This window comes from Anser brachyrhynchus (genome assembly GCF_964034855.1).
Source record: "Anser brachyrhynchus genome assembly, chromosome: 23".
In the NCBI taxonomy this organism is placed as follows: Eukaryota; Metazoa; Chordata; class Aves; order Anseriformes; family Anatidae; genus Anser; species Anser brachyrhynchus.
Genome location: NC_137716.1, coordinates 6,464,217 through 6,487,352, shown reverse-complemented (window position 1 = coordinate 6,487,352; position 23,136 = coordinate 6,464,217). Strand labels below are relative to the sequence as shown.

At 44.9% G+C, this 23,136-nt stretch overlaps 1 protein-coding gene across 5 annotated transcripts in view; it reads left to right on the top strand.

The window, feature by feature from the left end:
- ELAVL1 (ELAV like RNA binding protein 1) overlaps positions 1-23,136 on the top strand; it is a 41,934-nt gene that overhangs the window by 2,785 nt on the left and 16,013 nt on the right. For all 5 annotated transcript variants that reach the window (XM_080566256.1, XM_080566258.1, XM_080566259.1 and 2 more), the window contains exon 2: positions 8,372-8,555. In XM_080566256.1, the coding sequence (XP_080422382.1) occupies positions 8,384-8,555 (172 nt within the window). In that variant the 5' untranslated portion in view covers positions 8,372-8,383. The remainder of the gene's footprint in view (positions 1-8,371; positions 8,556-23,136) is intronic.

Below are 23,136 nucleotides of genomic sequence, written 5' to 3'. Positions count from 1 at the left end.
GTACTTCATTTGCCATCCTATCCCATCAAAGTGAAAGTACCAGCTGCTAATCCAAGGATGGATCAGCGTGGGGGACAGCTGTTCTCAAAATGTGTCTGGAATCTGTAGTTTTTGTGTCCTCCCCTCACCTATTGCAAATGTCCTGCGCATAGGGAAGGAGTTGTTCACGAATGTTTTCTCTCCAGCACAGTGTCTCTGGATTGTTTTTGGACAGTCAAACAACCTGGCAACATCTGTAACCAGGAAGATGGTAGCATATTTTTATTTTTTCATATGTTTGTAGTAAACCTGTCCTTTTGAAAGTACCCGTGCAGCAGGTAAGATCATCTCAGCTAGAAAAAGTTGTCCAGCTGAGTCTTCCCTGCTGAAGAACTCCGTTATGTTGACTGTCAGCATCTCTGTCCCAGTGACACAACAGCCGTGGAAGGTGTTGACGTGAAGCTCTGAGCCTGCTCTCTCTGGCAAGGCTTACCGTTAACCTTGAAAGACGGGGAAATCTCAGATCCAGCTGCAGTTGTTTCCTCCTATCTGAGCTGCATAATTTCCAACTGGCCCTTGTTCGTACGTATCAAGCAGAGATGATGTTGGGAGGCCCCGGTCCTCCTTTTCATGTTAAAGCAGCAGAGAGTGGTAATTATGGCCAGTCCTTATCTAATTTCTGACAGCCTCCTAACTATGATTAATTTTACTCCTGTGAATTGAGTTAGTTCATCAGATTGGTGGCAAAATGAGGTCGCTCCTCAGAAGAATGCAGCTTATTTTTTGTCCTCAAATGCGTATGTCTCTGGATGTCACTCTAAGCACTGTCAAAAACATTTACCAGTCAGTGTTTGGACATGAATAAAAAAAACTTACAAGCTTTTTTAGGCAAATCTGATTGTCAAAGAATATGCAGAGCTATTTTCTTAAAATATTTAAATTATGATAGCTGGGATTTGTTAGCTAGTAATACACTTAAAAATAAGCTTATGTCCAAAGTTGCAAAAAAGAGCTTAAAATCTGTTGTACTAGAAACCATTGATAGAGCAAATGGAAATAAAGTCTGTTGAAATGCAGTAATAGATTTTGGTAATAGCCACTTCTGCTTGAGTAGAGAGAATATTTTGTCAGAACTGAGAAAAATGTTGGAATTTTAAATATAGTCAAGCTAAGGGGGGGAAGGGGGGGAAGAAGTGTCTTCATTCCAAGATCGTGAAGGGGGTGAGAAATCAGTAAAAGAGATCTATTAACACTGGGAAATCTGAAGGACTGGCAAGCAGATGCAGTTCAATTGCCAGATTAACAAAAAGAGCTTGCATGTTAGTGTGAAAGGAGCAAAAGGAGGATACCCCTACAAGTTCAGCAACTTCCGTGACTTAACACTTGGAGTTTCAGTGTAAAAGAATCTTCCTGGATAGGTTAAAAGGCAAACTTTCTTTAAAAAAAAAAAAAAGTGAGCTGCATTAGCATGTCTCAGTAGGCTGTGTGGGTTTTCTTCTTCTGGGGAGAAGAAAAACAAAGTACAAATGCCGAGTAATTCAAACTGAAGACAAAATTTAAATTTGTCCTGTTTGCCGATTTGGAGTATTAGCCGTGGGGGAGAGGAATTCAGAGGAGACAGCTACACGGGGGGGAGTACTGACCAGGGAGCACTGTAGACAAGAAAAAGAAATAGGGTAACAGTACGGTGTGTGGGAAGGACGGACACCTCGCATTCTGCTTTTGAGTTCTCACGTGTTCTCAAACGCTGTGTCTTGAAGTTCAGGAAAATGGCAGTTCCAAGGAAGCGTAGGACACGCGCTCAGGAAATGCGGTAGCTGCCAATCGACCGGAGCACTGCAAGCAAGAAAACGTGACATCCGCGTTCCTCCTTACTGGTCGTGGACTTGTGTTTTGGTAACGGCATCAGGCGTCTCTCAAATATGGGTGTGCTACTCCATGTCTAAATTAATTTTATTTATAAGAAAACTCATCACCTGTCTTTGCAATTATACATTATAATAATTTGATAAAAGACTTAAGAGAGATTTTGACCTGTATTGTACATGCACGTACTAGGGTAATCTTTTGTGTTTAGTTACCAGGTTAAATTAAAGCTTTTCCCCACGTTTTCTTCTTGAATTGAAGAGAGAAGCTTGGGCCTTGGCTTTTGGTGGTGAGTCAAGGCTGAAGTCCTCAGCTGTTCGGAGTAATAGTGTGTGAACACCGGGCAGGTGGAACGGCGCTGGCCGGGCGCTGCGCTGCCGCCGACGCGCTCGGATGTCCGTGTGGGGTGCGGCGTGGAGAGCTGTTGGGGATAGGAGAGGAATTTGTGTAAAGAGTAGAAGGGGGTTTCCTGGAGATTGCGGGTAAAGAATCTTTGGTATTCATAAAATCAAGGGATCTAGATCAAGAAATGGGGAGAGGTATTCTGCCTGTGGAGCATTGGAAAACTTTTTTTTTTTTCTGGAGGCATGTAGGCCTGGTGGAGTTTTTCTACTGGATTTGTTTGGCACTTTCCTTGACATAGTAGTGTCCTTTTTGTTCTATTTCAGGCGCGATCTCCAAGGAAGACTGCTCAGTAGCTTCAAAATTGAGTGGTAGAGCAGTGTCTAGCCAGATAGCCGAGTTTGTTGTCTGCCTCTGAGTCACCCAGAGGGCTTACAGGGGGGAGGCAAGTCAACAAATAACACCCACGAGCTGAAGAAACAAGGGGAAGTCTCTTTGTGTAGCCCTAAAGTTCTCCTTGAAGCACCCCATCAAGATCCTTGAAGTCAACCAGCATATTTAAGAATAAACCCTTGAGACTGAAGTCTGAATTCTCAAGACAGCCGACCGTCAGACCTCTGCCAGCACCTTTTGTCTCGGTGCAGGATCCCTGTTCAGGCACCAGTGTTAACCCTAGCAAGGGGACTGACTTCCCTGCTGCACTGTACCTGCTGGGCTGAGGTGTTGGGTCAGTGACCTGTGCCAGCACCCTCGGGTCTGGGTGTCTTTCAGGTGTGTTTTGAGAACTGCTGTGCCTAATAGGGTCCGTTCCCAGTTACCTAGGGAAGGTGCCACGAACCCTGTGCCCTGGTACTGTCCTGCATTCGCCTGGCTCTCTTTGGCCAAGTGTCAGATATCGGCGTAGCCATTGTGCTTCTGATATCAGAGACGAGAAGTATGTTCAAATAGCTCTGACCTTCTTGGGTTCAGCACCGCTAGTGTTAGCTCTCACCTGTGCACCTGCAGTGCTGCACAGCCTTCGCTTTCTGGAGAGCTACATTGTGGGAGGGAGAATAGCTCGGTTGCTGGAGTGATAAGGCTTGCTGCCTGGATTTAATAAAAGTGCCAGCTGCTGGTGTGAAGGAGCACAGAACTCGTTGCTCATGGGAGAATTTTCCTTCTTCCTAGGTTCTGCAGTAGCTAATACATTCCCATTATCATCTGTAATCTGTTTAGGTGTCTGCATTCAGGTTTGTGAGCCCGGTGGTGGTCTAACGCCTTTGCAGACCCATAGACAAGGGGAAGGTACAGTGAGCCTCTCAACTGTGCATCTTCAGGATCAGGCATCTTGAGAATATTCCTACGTAGGCCTTCCTTGTAGGACTGCCTTCTTAGCAAACATCTTGCAGTGAAAGACTTAATAGCTCTGAATCACAGGATTTTCGATGCAGACGCTGAGTTTCATTTGGAAAAAGCTGCAATTGGTCTGTTGCCAGAGCTATTTGTGTCACTTTTCTTTTAAACCTTCTGGGATCTTCTGCACCTTTGAGAAGGTGATCTTCAGGGTCACTGCAATGTTTCCAGGAAAAAAAAAAAAGAATATGCTGGAGAGCTTTTCAGTCTGGTCATGAGAAGGCAGACCTGGCTGTGGATGAATGAGCAATCTTTGAAGCAGATGATAAAGTGCTGGGCTATGTGAATTTGAGCACATCCAAAATTAAAGGAAGGTTAAGGCATGGTGCATATGGTTCCTGCTTCAACCTTGACCTCCTAAATTTGAGGGAAAACAAGCATTTATAAGGCTGGGTTATTTTAAACAGATCTTAATTTTAGGAACCCCATTACAGTGGAACTTAGTCTTACAATTTCCTTTGGGGGGAGGGAGAGGGCATGGAACTGAAGGCGTTTTTTGGGAAGGCTGCTGGGTGCCTCGGCAGTCTCGTTGCAAGTATCCTTCCCAAGGGGAACTGGTAAGCCTAAAGATCCTTCCTTAGGTAAGCCTTCTTTCCTTCCCCGTCCCACAGCTGAGAATGTAAGCGCATTCACACTCCTGGCTTGTGTCAACAAGGACTGACAACCATCAGGTAATGGTTACGGGCCGAGGTTGGGTTCTGGGCCTGGTTCTAATCTTGCATCTCTGTTGACATTACTTGCTTGTTCTTGCTTTGAATAAGAAAGATTGGGAGGTTGCCTGTCTTCTCTCAATGTATTTCAGTGGGAGTGGAATTAAGAACTTGATTTCTGACGTAGCATTTCTCATTTCTTCCATACCGACCATTTGATATGGCTTTTTGGGAATTCTTTTCAGCATGCAAAGGTAAATAATTCTGAGATCTGTTCACCACCAGTGCAGGGAGCAATTTCCCACTGGCTTCCAGGATGGCCAGGAGGTATTTGGTGAGATGTTCGGAAGAAAGGAGCATCTTGTCAGCACTCTGCTCCTTTTCCTCCTCTCTACTATGCCGTTATCACTTCTGCATGTTTTGTTCCTGGTATCCCGCGAAAACATTTGCCAGGCCTTTATGCAAGGGCTTCCTGTAAGTTGTTTGTTTTTTTTTTTCTGATGTCTGAGGAGAAGCAGATGGAAGGCTTCCTTCACGGGTCTTACTGCTTCTGAATCGACAGTGCCCTGGGTACTCCGTGTTTATTGCAGGGCACGTAGCTGGTAAGGATTGCAGACAGTGAGATTAGAGGCTGTGGTAAAATGATTTAAAGTTGATAGCCAGTTGCCAAGCTCCTGTGAGTTTTGCTTAGTGCCAGATGTGAGCCTGGTAGCTTGCCAGCGTGGTGTGCTGGGGAGTTCCCTGTGCTCGGCAGCTGACTGGGGTGCCTCCTGTTGTAGGCAGCAGGTGTACCTGGGAGGATAAGGAAGGTGGATTTAAGTTGCTGCTTTTGGAAATCATTGAAATACATAGCAACTTGGTAGACTTGTCGGGAGGAGAATCTTGGTAGCAGGAAGGATTTGTTGTATCTCAGGCAAATTTGGTGCGGTGTGAAGGAAACCTGAACCTTCATATTCAGAGCTGGAAAAATCTCATCTATGCTTCTTCCTTTAGTTATTAAATACTCCTAACTGTAGCGTTTCGCTTCTGTATTCAGCCTGTTGGTGTGTTGTGTGTCTAGGGCTTGACTTTTGGCCAGGAGGAAGGCAAACAAAGTTGCCTCCCATTACAACAATTTTGAGAACACTTAAGTCTTGTAGTTTTATAGCTCCTGTGTTGAGCAAAGAAGGTTCAGGTGTTTGAGTGTCATTTAGCAGGATAGGAAACTGGTTTGGGGGCTTGTGCTCAGGCAGTTCTGGCAGAGCGGGAAGGGAACCTGTGTTTAACTATATAATTTCACAGTACAGCTGAGACAACGTGACAGCCTGAAATCGTCAGAAGGGGGGAGTCTCTTCCCCTGCTTCTAGCTTTACGGCTCTCCTCTCCTCTGGCGTTAGCTCTGGTGCTTATCTTGTTGCGAGGAAAGCAGATTAAAATTGCTGACGCAGCAAAAACGCTTCCCTCCTGGTGCAATTTTCCACTGCTTTTGTGATACAGATTGGTTGTGCTGTGGGCAGAGGGGCTGCCCTTGTTGACCCAGACCTGGGGGCGGAAGGCTGATGAGTGGCGTGGGCGGCAAGTTTCCGAGCTGTCGGCTGTCAGGTTGCTTCAAACTGTACTGCAAAAAAGAAGGGACTCAATTTCAGTGTATACTGTGCTAAATCTCAAGTTAACATAACTTTAATGGCGGTTTATTCTAAAAACAGTGCACTCTGGTTTTTTCCCCATTTAAAAGCCTGAATTTCATAAGAAGAAAGCACGAAATAAATGCCAGACATGACTTAACCGCTATTGGAGAAGGGACTGGAAGTCCCTACCTAAAGGCAGTGTTCCCGATCTAGAGTTGGGATTTTTTGCCTCTTTCTGATTCTCCATGATTCTCCATCTAGCTGACAGCAGCAGTGCGGACGCTGGACGTGCTCGAACTTTAGCAGGCCGCGATCCATGAAACAAAGCAGCGCACCGTGGCCGCTCAGGCCCTTGGCGAGCAGGGGCTGGAGCTTCACCGGAATCTGCGAGCCGCTAATAAATACATCGCTGTCTGGCAGCGTTAAGTCACCTTACCTGAGAAGCCTGTGTGGTCATACGAGCGCTTCTAGCCCAGCTTAATACCTAACTAAGTTGGCAAATACGACCGGCACCGCCGCGTGGTGCCGCGAGGCTTGCTGACTCACTGCGCTGCGACGGGCCAGGAGCTTTTGCATCCGCTGAGCCGGTGCTTCGTCTTGTAAAATGTCCTTTTCAGGTGGGGTTGGCTGTTCCCTTGGGTGAGGTGAGCACTGTGGAGGGGATACCTGCCTCGGACAACCTTGTCAGCCGGGTTCTCAAGGAAGCAGTTGCTTTTGTACAGCATCTTGTGTTGTTCTTTTGGCCAAACGAGTACGTTGCAGCTCTATTAAAGTCGATACAAAGCTCGTCTTTGAGCCTGTGGTGACGAATTTTTCTGCAGTAGCGCTGTGAGTTTTGGTGAGCGGCAGATTTTGTGTTGAACTTGGAAGATTTGTGCTAATTCTTCAGGAGGGAGCTACGGTTGTGAGGCTGCTGCCGAGTTCCTGGTGCTTAGATTTGTCATTGCGCTGACTGCTCGCTGTTTCTTTTGGACATTAATGAACTGCTATGCTTAACGTTTGGATCTCTTGGTGTAGCATTCATTTACTTACATTCTGGAAGTGCTGTGGTATAAATCTGAATTTACAGGGATGGAAAATGGAGTATAGCGAGCAGAGGCCATTAGCTAAGCAAGCGCTGCTAATTTGGTGTTGGTATTTTGCTAATGGTGTTCATGTAGTGAGCACTTGGACTAAATGCCTTTATTGTAAAATCCATATTGCCCTTATTAGCGGAGTCTGGACTGGAAACATGTTCATACTTCAGCATTATGGCAACTTTGTGGCGTAGGTTGACGTCTGTGTGCTGCTGGTGGGTGTAGGTGTTTGGCTTCTGCGGCAGAACGCGCCAATGGGGCTGACGTGGAAGAGGAGCGCTGAGCCGAGCATCAGGAGGCCCTGAATTCACCACGGGTTTTGAGCAGTGCTGGAATTCCGCACACTTCACAGCTGTCTGTTCTTAAGAGCTGTTAACCAAAATGGCATTGTTTTGGAGCAAGAGATGTGCGGTGCCCTCTAGCAGAGGGGATGAACAAATGGCTTCAGCCAGCTTGAGAACCCGAGTCTAGAACCGTCCGGCGACCGAGCTTCCTGGTGCCGATGGCTTCCAGCACGGACGTGCCTGTCCGGGCTTCCCGAACCTGCCAGGCCTCACCTTTCTCCTGTTGCAGGAATAGGGCTTAAGTATCCTGATTTGGAATATTTCAAAGCAGCTGTAAAAGCACTTTGAAATGTCTAGTGTTTTGGCAGGCCATGAAGAAAGAGCAGCTGGGCTCTGTTGGGAGTTGGAGCCGTAGATGTTCTGTGGATCCGAAACTTCAGCCTTCAGCCCCTGCTGCTGATGGCTGAGTAAGGCAGGGGCTGTCTTCATGGGATGGAACGTCAGGGTATTTTTCAAGGCTTTCTTTAAAAAGGTGCAAAAATAGAAACTCTGTGAAATATGCAGCATATACTGAAGTTAATGTTCTGGTACAGATTAGTCTGTTTCATGTGTGCAATTAAGTGCTCACCAAAAGACAACCATCTAATAATAACAGTGTCTTAAAATGCGTGTAAAGGAGAAAACATCTAGAAGGTAAACGGCCGCTGGCTGAAATGCTGAACTGCATCTAGTGGGTCTGGCTACTCCTTGTCTCCGTGTAAGAGTTTTGGGCAGAAGGCTGGAATTAAGGTTGGCGGTTTTTAGTTCTGTCAAGTCAAGTGCTCTGAAATGGGGAACCTGATTTTTTTAACTGTTGTGAGTGCTCTGCTGTTTGCAGGAATGCGTACAAAATCTGTCACAGTGCTTTCTATCTACATTTAAAAAAAAAAAAAAAAAGACTTGAGCTCTTTAATGGTACGTGGTTTTCTAAAATGCCATGCTTGCTAGCTTGAAAGAATGAATTGTTCTGGGATTTTCAACAGAAAATGTTTTGTTTTACAAGTGAAAAAAATATGTACAGTTGAAACAGTTGCTTGTTGTCAGTTCTCTAAAACATTTGAGCTTATTTCAGGTGGAGAAAGTTTGGCTTATTCAAACAAAGTTCTGGAACTTATTTGGGATTTTTCTCTTTGCAGATATATTATAAAATGTCTAATGGTTATGAAGATCACATGGCTGAAGATTGCAGGGATGATATTGGTAGAACAAATTTAATTGTGAACTACCTCCCTCAGAACATGACGCAAGATGAGTTGCGGAGTCTATTTAGCAGTATTGGCGAAGTCGAATCTGCAAAACTTATTCGGGACAAAGTTGCAGGTATGATATAAAAATGATGTTTTTGTTCTCTTTTTTTTTACTTTGTGGTAAAGTGCTCAACCAAACACTTGCCTGAAAGCGATTTAATGTAGAGTATCTCATTTTTGCAAGCATGTGTAACTGCTGATGTGAAGACACATAACTAGAGTGATGTTATACATAGCACTCACTGTCTAGTCTTAGAGGATACTTCAGGCTAAATCCAGAGGTTTTTGTAAAAGGTTAAAAGTTACAATAAAATTCCTAAGTTTCAGCATCCGTATGCATATCTGAAGTCTGAATTTGGTCTCTAACTTACTTTTCCTACAGTCTGAGCTTTTTTGGCACTAACTTACTTCCTTGCATAGCAGGAAAAAAGCTCTGAATATGCGAGTAAATTGATTCTATTTTGATCAGTAAAAAGATGTGTGGTATGTGTCTGAAACTGTTGTAGGCCTTATCATTCTTCAGGAATTTAACTCCTAAGTTCTTTAAATAGGATTGTTGGTAGTAGCTTTAGAAAAAATGAGGAATGAAATGTTTAGTTTGTGAAATACAATGTTTACTTGGAAACAGACAAGTGCTGGCAGAGCAGCTGGTTTCATAAGCTGGATCTATTTACTTGCAGGAGCTTTTTATCTGCTCTGTCAGGATGTTTTAATCCTTGTCCTGTTCAAATCTTTGTTTACAAATTCTGGTTATTCTCGCTGAGAATTCACAGAATCTTTGATTTAGTGGGAGATAACAATCATTATTGCTGTAAATAAAAGTATTTATGCTGCTCACTAGTTGTGCATGCTTGTTTGTTCTTGGCACACAGATGACTACTGCCTTACGGAATTTTCTGCTGCACGTGCTCAATCTTGTATTTCAGATTCTAGCAGTACTGATTTAAATCATTATTTAATCCATGCCAAACAAGCCTGAAACTACTTCACCGTAAAAACTGCAAGAAAGCTGATAAAATGCATGAAAATTCTGTGTGTCATTCTAACTGACATTATTTTATATGCTTCATAGTAGAAATGAGAACTGAATAATGAAAACTTCAAAACGTACTTTCAGCATGGCTTCTCCAATGTCTGCCTTCTCATCTGAAAGAAATTTCAAGACCTAGCTTCACATGATAGTGCCCTACCAAAATCTGTACTTACGGACTGTATGAGTAAACTTGTCATGAAATAGTTCCACAAAATACTGATTTCTTTGAATACTGAGCTATCCAAGTACTTAGCCTAGATGTTGCCATACAGTTTGCGATGCTTAGACGTAGAGGCTTGCTTGGAGGCTACTTTTGCAAGGAAATAAGACCATTTGTTTTAATGATAGCAAGTCATTCACTAAATGACATAGGTAATCCACACCGTAGGCTTTTGAATGAGTGCAAAATCTTCTGTATGGGTGGTGAGGACATTTTAAATGGGAAGCAAAGCATGTTAACTGAAGTCTCAGAGTTTATTTAAGACTGTTCCCTGTAGCATCGTATACTCTGGTAAAGTCTTGTTAACTTTAACTTGGAACTTGACAGAGCTGGGTAATTTAATGGCCAAAATAGGTGCTTGTGTGCTTCAGGTTATTCTTAACAACCCTCAAAGAATCAGAAGTAAAAGTCCTCTTAGTTTGCATGCAGTCCTTGAGTGCCTGCATACAAAACCTTCACTCTTTAAAGTTATTGAAAGTGTTTAAGTCTGCATGGCTGTGTTAGTTAGGCCATTTTTGTTGTTACCTCACTAATTTTTCATTCACGTGCAACGCTGTTAGCCACAATTCCAAGTCATCTTCATGCTCGTTGATTGTTTTAGAATATCAATGACTAAGAATCAGCTTCTTCAGGAACCTTCTAGAGATACCACTTCACTTTTCTTTCCCCTTCGTGTTTGGCTTACAATTTGTACGTATCTGTGCTGTAAAACTCTACCAATCAGCCTCTGAAAAGAGCAGTCTTGCAGCAGAGTTCTGCTTTCCTCATGCCAGCAATTGCATTTGTATGGACCCCACTGAGACCCAAGGTAGACAAGCAGGAAATCAGAACTGCAGAAAAATCTGTTTAGCTCCATGGCTCTGTTTTCTCTGAGGTCAGATAAATTGTAATAGTGACACCTAAGAGGCAGTGGAGCTGTGTGGCCAGGACAGGAGGGAGGTAACCTCTCTTTTCATGGCAGTCAAACTTTTAAATGGGTTTAGTTGCTTTATTGACTGTATTTGTAGAATTAAAACCAATGTTTGATAACACTTATTTTTTCATGTATGAGGTTGTCTTTATAAAATTAAGAGTAACTCTTTGAAATTGCTACAATTTTCATCCTTTACTTTGCTGTTGATAAACACCAAAGGAATTGAAAGTAGCAGTAAACTGTAGTGTCAATTTACATTCCTTGCTATGAATTTCCTGCACTGTGTACATGTAGCTTATAGAAGTTGGCAAAAGTATGACTATACGCTTGCTTTTTTGTTCAAGCCATAACTTATTTTATTTCTGCAGTGGCAGTAAGGAGATGTTTGTGCACAGTAGATGAACATTAGACAGGGTGCAAGGCTCCCATTGCAGTTTCAGCTCTTCCTGATGATGCTGGTGAGATAAGGTGCTGGTGTCTACGTCGTCCAGTTTGTGTATTGAATTCCTAAGCACTTCCAGACATGGCTTTGCTTAAGTTGTGAAGAGCCAGTCAGTAATCAGCATCTCTACTCTCAGGTGCAACAAGCAAATCTTGGACTGTAGCTCTGTTGCTCACTGTACTTGTATTTGTTGTGATCGTCCAGGATTTTCGTACAAAGAAGTCTGTAGAACTCACGTTGGATATCGTTCTTTGTCAGGCTTCAAGACTAGCACCAGCTCAGAGCCCCAGGGAAACATTAGAAGGTCACTTCTCAATATACTATTGCACAGTGTCAACTCTGAGATTTTACTTTTCATCTTCGTTGTGTCTCCTGGCCTTTTTTATTTATTGCTGAGGCTTGTGAGTAGCCATTGGCTCCATTCAGCTGAAGACCACCCTGTGTGTGGTTCTGGCTCATGAGGCCGTGAGCAAGGAAAAGTGCTGGGGCTTGTCTGATCTTTCTGCGCTGACGAGACTGTAGCCCTCTAGCACTGACTTCAGGCATCCTGGTCCCGAACTTGTGCTCTTACTGGTCTCCTACCCAGCAATGTGCAGATCTCCGTGGGATCTGTTTAGTGCTTGTGGCACTTGTGACCCTCCTCTGAGTATCTGGTGACAGTTTTGCTGCGTGCACCTCTCTGTCAGAGTTCTGTCTGACGGCAGTTGATCTGGTTAGGAGAGGGAGGCACTCAGCTTCTTGAGGCTTCTTATTCCATCCCTCACATCTCTTAAACTGCTTGAGGAGGAAATAAGATATCCCTGTGATACTCTTCACAAAATATTTGAATTCCTACTGGAGGAAATACACAACATGATCCTTAGGACTGTGCCAGAAGCTGTCTATACCAATCAGCTACCAAAATATGGCCACCTCTGGGCAGATGCTGAAAGGGAACAGTGGGCTTCCTCGTGGCAATCCGTTTGCTTTTGCAAGCTTGAGGTCTGATGGAGCTCACTGGTGTTGACCTCGATCAGCAGCACTAAGGGATGAAGGTAGCACTCCATCGCTGCTGAAAAATGTGGAGTAGACGGGACGTTTTGTGATGACTTGTCATGATTGTGTACAGAAATCTGGAGTCCCTCTCAAAGAATACAGTCGTCATAGCTCACTTGTACTGCAGGTGCACGTGACCTGTTGCTTATAGGATCAAAACAATCACTTCCTGATAGCTGGAATTACAGGAACTGATGTGCACGCATCTTTTCACTGCCTTTTCCCTGTCATAAGATCTTATCTGGAAGACTCTCTTAGAAATTACGCAACCTAAACCAGAAATAAATGGTGTCCCCAAGCTTTTAAAGCATAAAGGGGAGGAGGGCTTCATTTAACAGCCTTCAGATGCTGAAAGGCGGTAAGTAGCTCTAGCTCACATGATGGGGAGATTGCTTATTGTGCTAGTGCGGTGGCTTCCAGTCTACTAACAGAACTCTTAATTATTCTTGTCTTGTGGAAAGTGTTCAAGTATTCTCTTTGGCTGAAATTGTTCTCTTTTGCATGGAAAACAACTACGGTATTGTGTAGTTCTTGCTGTTAACTGTGGAATTGAAATGCATCATTATCCTGGATTTTTTTTCCAGCTTTTTAATCACACTTAGTGGTATGCAATTTCTTTAAATGCACATTCCAGAACACCTAGCAACAATGGTTAACTTAATGAAAAGTGCATACAGTTTGCAGATAAATTGGCCAAATACTTAAGAAGTTAACACCCTTTTAGTTTTGTCAGCTTCACTTGATTTCCCTTATCATCAGGCTGGCCGTATAAACTACCTCGGAGGTAATAACTGAGTTCTAGCAAGGGTATGGGAATATCCTTAATACAAACGTTGCCTGACTTCAAGTGTGTTCAGAGCACAGCAGAAGCAGCGGCTGGCGCAGCAGTTTCTGGGCTCTGCTTCTGAATGTTCGGGGAACTTGTGGGTTGTCACAGGACTGGTGGGAACCCTCTGAGGAACTTGAATGTGTGCGGCTGCCAGGGAAGGACAGCTGGAGGAGACCTTGGCTTCCAGCAGCTCTGGGCTCTGTCAGCTGTCCTTGATCAGAGGTAGGGTTGGAGCTTCTGTTCCAGCTGACCGCTGGTTGGGTCCAGCCCGGAGCACAGCTCCCAGAGCACTGCAGACAGAGCAGCACGGATCGCGGGAAGGACTGTGTTGGAACCAGCCCGTGTGCTCGGCAGCGGGGTGATGTGATCTGTGGTCTCTTGCAGTCGCTGGAGCAGCCATCCCTGCAGGTTACAGAGGCCTGGACTGAAAAAGAGCTACAGAGCGAGGGTGCAGCTCAGCACGTCTTGGGGGTGCCTGGGGCCACTTATGTAGGCTGGCTGGGAGAGATGGTCTTAGGGCTGCTGGAGGACTGGTGTCACCGTGTAAAGGACCTGTGGGTGGATTGAAATCCAGTCTCTGAGGTTGGTGATCTTCAGCACAAAGTCCAGCTGAAGGCCAGTCACTAGTGCAGTACCTAGATGTTCAGTGATGGGGCCAATCCTGTTAAAAATTTGATAGAGCCCACCCACAGCACGTCTGCAGGCGGTACAACGCTGGGAGGAGCGGCCAGTACCGCAGGTGGTCGTGCTGCCATTCAGAGGGACCTTGGCGATGTTTTCTGTAAGCATTACGTCTGGGCTGGCATAATGGAGGATGACTTCTACTGCCTTAGCGTTATGGGTATCCTCGCTCTCTGGAGAAACAGAGGGGTGTAAATAGATTGATGCTCAGTGTCCCTCCTTGCCTTATGCAGGCACGTAAAATCACCAAGGCCAGCACAGTTAGTTGTACTCCCCGCTGTATGAAATATTCTGCTTCACAAAAGCAGACATCTTCAATTCTTTTGCCTTTCTTCTTTTCCCCCACCAAACCATAAAAAATAAGCCATATTGCAAAATCTTTAATTGTACTCTAATGTTTCTTAATATGTTTTTATGTGGAGTTATTGTTCCACATCATATTACAGCACTTTAATTCTCTTCCAGTGGAGAAGCAGTGTGTTTCTGCAGAATAATGATTTAGTTCATCTTAACCTACGATCATATTGACTCTGAACGCTTGGCAGAGTTTTGCACTATAATGTTTACAGGAAAAAAATGTCATTATTAGACAAGTTTATTCTTAAATGGGTAAGGGGGACTTTTTTCAGGCCATGGCTTATCGAATAGTCAGGTTTTCATTCTAACCACTGATGAACAAAATCTGTCCTAAAGTTTTAAAGAAATCAGATTTTACGGTAAGTGGGCAAGGCATTTTTTTTTTCCCCCTAAGACTTCCTCAGGAAATCAGCCTGTGGTGTTCATGCACAATTCTGGGCCTGGTATTTTCTGTGTTCACTTTACAAATCCTTTTCACTTCACAGCATCTCGGATGTGACTGCAGTTCATCTGGAAAAAGAGCCCTGGAGCAACTTAAATTAAATCTCAATAGAAAAATGCTCTGGAAATGAGAGAGAGGAGAAAATATAAAGAGAATATATAGAAGAGACGAATGTGTGGAAGGGCTTCATTAAATTAAAGTAACTTCTAATATTAAATCTTCTGTTTTCAGGATTTAAAGCTGGCACTATTACTGCAAATGGTCAAAATTTTAAATATTGTGGTGTTAGCGACATCCCTGGAAGCTGTCTCTTTGTCTCTTTGATCCAGGTTAAGACCAGACTTATGTCAAGTTTGCTTTGTAGTTTTTGACTTTTTTGTTTGAAGCGTCGGTTTGTATTGCTTGTAGTCATCTTTGTTTCAAGGCAAATTCCATTTATTTTGCAAATGGAGGAGAGGCCACGTTGCTGTAATTCCAAATGTTATCCTGAGCTGTTTGAAGGTCAGGCTTTCTGAACCTGCCAAATACTGTTCATGCCCCTAGACTTCCTTAGATGTGACTGTTCGTCTTTCAGACACAGAACAGGCAGTAGCTTTGTGTCCTGCTTTGTGAATCCAGATGAAGCAGTGGGGGTGCATTTTGCATTTGAAAATTGCTACCAATAAAACTAGACGTTATTTTGTTTCATTCCTAGCTCCTTTCTGTTGCAATCAAAAGCCTTTTCAGTAAGATGCACTGGTTTTAAGTCTTAAGTAGAAGCAGGAATTGGCTCAGACAGAAACTATAACAAAGCTGAGGTTGGTCACTGTGGAAGAAAAGTACTGAGCTGTTGCATTGACACTGACCGTAGGGGATTCTAAAGGGTAAATATCTTGGAAATACTTGCATAGAACCTGAACTTTTGTCTTTGTGCTCTGAGGGGTATGCTTACAGGTAGCGTAGATCCAGCCACTTTAGTCTTATAACAGGGCAGTGCTTTGCAGATGGCTGAAGTGAGGCACAGCACCAGACTGTCCCGCTAGCTGGAGCTTTGCCCTCAGCCTGACAACAACCTGATTACGTGGGATTTCTGCAGTGCTCTCGGTGTTTGTATGACTAACGATAGTTTTGGACAGTGTTTATGATTAAACTGGAGATGAAGCGGTAAAGAAAAGATGAAGAGTAAAAAGTAATTCAGAATGATTAATTGTAGCTTCAAGAAGTTACTCAGGTTAATAAAATACTTACTTCCTTTTTCAAAACTCTGAGCACAAGACCGTAAAATATTTCGTTGGGCAATGTGAATGTCACCTTTAGGAATAAGGTGCTATTCTAGTACCTGTGCTAAAACTGCTATACCTCTTGGTTCTGATGAGCAGCATGTTTTCCACTTCTCTGGGACTTAATGTGGTCACTGTGGTATAAATGGGACAGAAAGGGTGCATTTCAAGCAACTTAGGAGAATCACTGAGGAAGCCAGTTGTAAGGACCTTGAGATGAGTCCTGGGGGGACTGGATCAGGTGAAGTTTGGGATCAGGCTGTGGGCTTTTAGCTTCAGATTGATGTTGGAGGAGCTGAGATGCATCATCTGTATCTTTGCTGAAGGTCTGGGGTGTTCACTGTGTTCTCACGAGTACACTGTGAGCTTGGTGGTGTGAGGAGGTTTGATCAGCATGGATTTGCAATGGAGAACAATGCCCTTCTGCTGTTAATTTTGAAAGCTGGTGATTGAATACTTGAATAAAATGTTTGCTTGCTTCCAAAAAACAGGTTTTGACAGAAGTCTTTCAAGAAGCTGCTTCCCACTCCTCCAGTCTTTGTAAGGATGCCTCGTGGTATGGAAACAAAACCTGGCGAGGGGGCAGCCAGTGGTGACCGCTCGACTCCAAAGCCAAGCCAGGCAGTGCCTGCAGGGCTGGCACGTTCCCTGCTGAGGCTGATATCTTGAACGTTAAGAGGAAGGGGTTAAAAGCTGGTACAGTGTGGTGCAGAGGTAATTAGGGCTGAAGGACATCAGGAGGAGTTGGAAAGCAGCAGCATCTCCTGAGGCCAGGGGACAAAAAAAGTCAAAAAAAAAAAAAAAAAAAGTGGAAACCTTCAGAAATGAACTCAACTGAAAACAGAACAGGAGTGGGTGCTTCCAGAAATGTGTGACAGAATAACTAGTCTGCTGAAAATGGACAGGGTCGGAGTTCCTAGCCATGTAGTGGTCTTGGTAAGTCCAGGCCTTGATTTCAGGACTGCGCTAGAAATAAACTCAGAATTTGGAAGTGATTCTGTGAATGGGAGATGGTCTTGTGAGGTAGAATAAAGGTGGGATTCCTTACCTTCTCTAGACCTTTCATAAATCCTTAGGTCTGTTACATCCCTACTTAGGTGAAGTATGCATATGGACTGTTGGCACAAAAAGGCCTTCGGTGGAACTGGAAAGGCCCAAAGACCGCGTTAATCTGAGCGTTCCTCGTTCTGTCGTTGGGACCATAGCTGGGTGGCCACCTATGTCCAGCGTCCTGCTCGGAGCGGAGTGAGCTGTAAGGTCAGGCCAGGTTACTCTGGGTCTGGCCTTGAAAACCTCCAAGCTTGGAAATCCGTCCCCCTGAGCATCACGGTGGTCCTTAGCTGAGCCTGCTTCAGGTCATTGATGTCTTTCCTGTATTTGGGCGCAGGAATAACTGCAAGCAGTATTTTAAATGTTGTCTAGCAAGTGTTGAGTGAGGGGGGATGATCCTTTCCCCCTTCCTTCATGCTGTACTTCTGTTTAGCACGATGCACAGTGCCCTTAACTTTCCGTGTCCTAGTGCACTGCTGGCTCATGCTCGCCTTGCTCTGTACCATGACTCCAGGTCCGTTTCCATAGAGCTGCTCTGCACCGCTTGGTGCCCGGTCTGTGGTGGTGTAAGGGGTTCTTCCTTCCCAGAGCAGGACTCTACATTAGTCCTTGCTGGATTTCAAAAGGCCACTGTTGGCCCGTCCCTCTGGGTGGCGGCCCTGCCCTCCAGTGTACCACAGGTTCCTCCCAGCCCAGCGTTGTCTCCAGTCTTGGCAAGAGTGCACCCCCATCGCCTCCAGGCTGTGGATAACAGCAGAAACCAGCGCAGGTCTGAGGACGGACCCCTGCGGTGCTCTACGTCTTGCGGGCATACAGGTAGTGTGACCTGCCACCCTCTGATCCACATCTCTTCTGATCTGGTTGACATTCATCCCGATTATAACATCTTAACTTGGATGCATGAATATTCTCAAGCACAGTATTGGAAGCTTGCTGAAGATGAAGGGAACGGCAGCCACTGCTCTTCCCTTGTCCACAAATCCAGTCCTTCTGTCCAAAGCCAGTCAGGCTGGGTAGGCATGGTTTGTCCCTGGGAAGTTCGTGCTGACCCAACCATGCTGTCTTCATCTTCTCAGAAACGTGTCCCTGGAGGACTTGCTCCATGATTTTCCTGGAACCCCAGTGAGGCCAACCAGCCTGCGGTGACCTGGGTTGTTCTTTGGGCTCTCTTGAAGGTGGACTTAGCTCTTGTCCATCTGCAGTTGCTGGGAACCTCGTCCGGTTCCCATGACCTTTCAAAGTTACTGTTCCCTCTGATTTTCTTTTTTTTTTTTTGTTTGCTTTCCTTGCAAATCTCAACTTCAGTTCAGTTTTGGCTTTCGTGAAACCAAGTGGACTGTTTCTAAATTTCTTTTCTTGCAGGCTGTCTCTTCTTCATCTCCTGCATGCTGCTTGTTTGCCTTGGAGCTCTGCCACGAGCTCCCTGCTTAGCCAGGCTGCTCTGCTGACACGTCTACTTGTTTTCCTGAGTTCTAGGTTGGTCTATTCTGGTGGGCTTGAACCCAACAGCATTCCCAGTCCTTAGCATCCAATACCGTCTTCCAGACCCAGTGAGATTAAGGAGATTTTGATATGTCTTCAAACACTGGTTTCTGACTAAGCCATCTCTAGCGCTTGGGTTTTGTCACCTCCCGTGGCAGCCAGGCTGCATTCCTGCTGGGTGTTTGCCAGCCATGTGGGAGAAATAGTGTTGGGTGATCACAGGGGTGTAGATGGACCGATGTGGGCAAGTCCTGCAACCTGAGCTGTTCGTGTCTCCCATGTTTGCTTCAAGACATTATTTGCACTTCAGCATCATGTCCAAGCTGAGGAGTTTAAGAAATGTCTCTGTTGGGTTCCTCAAAGGAGTTCTTAGAAGTGCTGTGGAGCTACCAAATAATGCTCACAGGTAAGTGGGTGGCATCAAATTTGAGTAACAGGGGAAGACGTAGTGGTGAAAAAGATGCAGTAGTTTGTGCTTGTGTATGGGAACATGTGGTGACCTTGCTCTGAAGTAATTGTCAGCATATCCACTGCCTATGGGCAGCTTTGCATTTCTGGTGTGTGTGTTGAAGCTGCCGAGAGGTCAGGGATTCCTCCAACAAAAACCAGTAACCCTTATTAGCAGCATCCCTGGCTAGTGAACTCTGAAGTCGGAAGACGATGTTTCGCCCTTAGGGATCAGTATTTCTAAAGCAAAAACACTGGTTTTATTCACTGGCAGGTTATTTCAGGTCTTTTTGGCAGTCCTTTGCTTTATTCACTCTATAGATTACAGCTTTTAGAATGAGTTGGATCAGGATGAAGCTGTGTAGTGTGTGTTGTGCTGAGGCATGGAGTAGGCAAATGGTGTCTGGTCAACTTGCACTGCTTGCTTAGGTTTGAATTCCTCTTTTAATTACGAGCTTTTTCATTCTTTAATTAACCAATTTAGTAAGCAGTTACCACAAACACTTGAGGAAATAAAGAAACTCGGTAATTACAGCAGTAATTCCTCCATGTAAAAGTCTATGCCTGATTGGGAAGGAGGCTGGAAATGAGAATGAGCAAGGGAGCTTTGCTATAGTGTGAACTTCGTGTGCCTTTGTTGCATGTTCTGATGTGGTTTCTCTTCCACTCAAACCGTTTCATCAGTGGTGTTGCCAGAACTGCTGTTCAATTAAGCCCCTGCTTTTCTAGGCTGGAGAATAACACAAAGGCCATGGCTGTTGTTACTTGCCAGGGTCAACTGGTATGGACACTGCAGGAGTTTAAATAAAACTTCGTTGCATGCGGTCAGGTCTGGAGGCTGATGCTTTAACCCTGCCTCAATCTGACAGCCAGTTGCTGTTGAAATTACAGAAGCTTTTGACAGAAGGTCATTGAGAGACTGGAAGCTGGTCTGTATCTTTCTCATTAAATCAGTAGCTTGTTCCATTGGTGCCTAAAAATGTTTCTTTGCTTTTATTAAGATTTTTTTCTAGGTATGCTGTAACAGACTGCGTTTGAAATACTATGCATCTTTTCAACAAGTCCAAAACCGACAGTTACTTCAAATTATCAGTGCTATACTCTGGATTCAGTCTTCCTTCCTCTATTTCAACACCTGACAGCATACTCTCATCTCTATTAATAGGAGGGATAAGAGACAATAGTCCACCAAAATTTTAATTATCTTTATTTTGCTGTGCATCAGCTTATTAGCACCTTCCATTCTTGAGCTTTGTTCTTGGCTTTCCAATGGAAGTGGGGTTTCTTCTATAATGAAAGGGTTGGAAATTCCCAAAGCCTGTTTTATCTTCTTGTTAGCACAGGTGTACATAAAAGTGTCGAAACTTTGACAGCAGCGTATTATAACTTAACTTCAGAAACGGTGGCCTGACTCCAGATTTAAATATTCCACCTCAAACCAGAGTAGGCTCTGGGAGCTGGCGGTCCCAAGTCCCGTGGCTTCGGGCGGTTCCTTGTCCCCGGGGCCTTTCCAGAAAGGAGGAGGTAAGGTGCTCAGGTGCAAAGCCTGCAAACTGTAGCGATACCCTGTGAAGTATAGACGTGTACCTCTTAGTGTCTGTCTTTTAAGTGAATCTTAATGGCAGAAGTTGGCCAAGTAAAAACAAGCACTGCCACATGAGGTTGTAGCATTAATGAGCTCTGAAGTGGCTCTTAGTGTTGTGCCGGTGTCCAGCGGGTACCTTTTGCGTGCAAAGGACATAGAACTGCGGGAAGAAGCAGACAGCAGACATGTATCGTATCTGATCCCTTTTATATTGAAACCCCTTCTAGTTTCTGTAGTGTTCAGAGAGAATCGGTTAGCTCTGTTTTGAAATGGCTTATTTTTAATTTTAGAAATTGAATTTCTAGAACTGAACACGTTTTTAGGTTGACCTAACAAAGCAGAGGAATGCACTGCAGCAGAGGAAAGCCCAGCTGCTATTTTCTGTCACCGGATTTAGAGTTGCTAGCACATGCTTTTTCACAGCAGGAGCTGGCACGTGTACCTAGTGCAGAGAGGTGCTGCGTGCACAGCACTGCTTGTCCTGGGGGTTAGGATAACCTTGTGGTCACTTGCTCTGCCAGTCCTGCCTTGCTGTACTTCTGCGTTGGCAGGACTTCTTTCCTGAAGCTCGATGCAGGTGTGCTCACATTTTTCTCTAGTTGACACGCGCGTGTAGGTGCCGTTACACAGTGCTGTAACGGTACTGGAGCAAGCCCGTGCAGCGCACTTTTCGCTGTTCTCATCCTCTGAAGCTGCAGAGCCACCGCTTAGAGCTGTGCATTCCAGCCCACCGGTGTCTGTATTCAGACGAGGTAGCGCTTGATGCATTCGTGCGTGTTCTGCAGCAGCAAACAAAAAACCCGACTATTCCCAAGACACCCCGTTCTCCTCAGTGACGTCTTGGGAGCATCTCTTCCGTCCTCCTGCGTTGGTTACTTGGCTTTTTATTTATTTATATAATCTCACAAGACTGCATCGATTGGCAAGAGTTGCTCAGTTCAGAAAACAAATTCTGAACTGAAATGCCTTCGTACCAAGGCGCTCTGGCGTAGTGGGGCCAGGTTTACATCTCGGCTTCCTTGAGGAGGGCAGGATGGGGAGAATCCGGGGCCGCTGCTTTCAGGGACAGCCGCTCTGTAGCGGGGAGGAAGACAAGCACCAGCTCTGTTCTCATACTGGACTCCAGTGAAACCGGAGTTGTCAGCCCATAGCAGGAGGGGAATGAGAAACGATTTAGGGACTGAAGGCGTGTGTCTGAGGCAGCAGGGGAAGGAAGCAAGGACATGGACAGAAAACCAAGTGACGCGCAGAAAGAAAATGAGTGCCCTCTTTGATGAAAGGGCTTCTTATCATGGGGACAAAACTAGATTCTTTATGCTGAAGGAGTATGGCAGTTTGTTTAAAACTAGATTTCATGATCACTTTGTTAATTTATTCATCCAGATAAGGGCCTACTTGTTTTTTTTTATTTCAGTCTCTTGAGTAGATTTACATTTTATGTATAAGCAAAGGGTTTGTTTATTTATTTATTTTTAATTACTATCCACTAAAAATAGATTGAGGAATGTTATGGAATTACTTTCTTTTGCACAATAGGTTTCTAGCAGGCTGTTAATGTTGTGGTAAAGCAAATAACGTCTCCTTGCCTGAGACAAATGCTTGACATAAATCTTTACGCAGTGTAAATGCCAGCCCCTTATTTTTCCTGGCATACCCTGAAGGAAGCTAGTTTGTGCCCTTAGGAGGTGGGAATGCATTGCACAATTACGAAGCAGACGGTGTTCCTGAGGAGCGATGTGTGGAGATGCGGAACGTGCCTCTCGAGATCTGGAACGGGCCTCTTGGCGCTGGGACTGCAGTGGGTGAGATCCAGCCTGGGTAGAGATCAAAAGCAAGACCTGAATGGCAGGAGATGTGTGAGGCTGATAAGTTGGTATCTGTTGTCTGTGCTGTGTAGGCTAGCTTTTTTAACACTTAAGGACTGTGAAGTCATGTTCCATTGATGTCATTTAAAGGTGGGAAGTATAGAGGAAGAGGGGAGGGTCAGCGTCCTAGTCCTTGTAGGGGAAGATAGGTAATAGGTGCTTCCTTATCTAGGGACTGAGAAGTTAGTGAGACTGTAACCACTGGGGATATGAGAAACTCTTACCGTTGTAATCCTGCCATCTGCTAGGTGCCTTCTCAGACCCTGCTGTTTTATCTCTGTTTGTTTCTGTTAACCCCATTCCATCCCTGCCCTCTTTTCCCAGGGCATTCAAACTCTGATACGAATAGCCACTGTATAAAATAGCCACCTGGATAAAACGAGAAGGGGAAAAGAACAGGTTTGGCTCAGGTGAAACCAAGACAGAAGGTCGAGGGGGTTATGGTCCCTGCGTGCGTATTTTGGGAACCAGACACTTGGCAGGGTGAGCACGTGTAAGTGAAAGGACGGTACTTGCACAAGAACAAGTGGATATAAGTGAGATGGGGATAAACTCAGGCCCACTTTTAGAAAAGGAGAGCGTTGGAGTAGGGATTTCTAGATTGTGCTTTCAATCAGAGTCCTCGGGACAAAAACCTAACTGCTTCTCACGTGAAGCTCCCTTTTTAGGGAAGGGGAATATGTACAGCGTGTGATTGCAAGGGCTTGACCCAGATCCTGTGGTCCCTTTCAGTTCTGCGTATCTACGAACACTTATACAGGATAAAAACAAAAGTAAGTAGCTTAATCTTCCTTGTCACTGATCTCAAACGGTGCGTAAACATACAAGCTGTCTGAGGCTCTGCACGAGAGGGCATGCCTGCTCTGTTCTCTGGGGACTTACCCAGGAAAATGGGGAAGGACGTTCACTTGTGCTGGCCAGAGCACCGAGCCCCTGGTCTCTGTGACCCAGAGCACTAAGGACAGCTTAACAAATCCACGCTGCACAGGCTCCTGCCTTCGCCCTGCCAGGAGA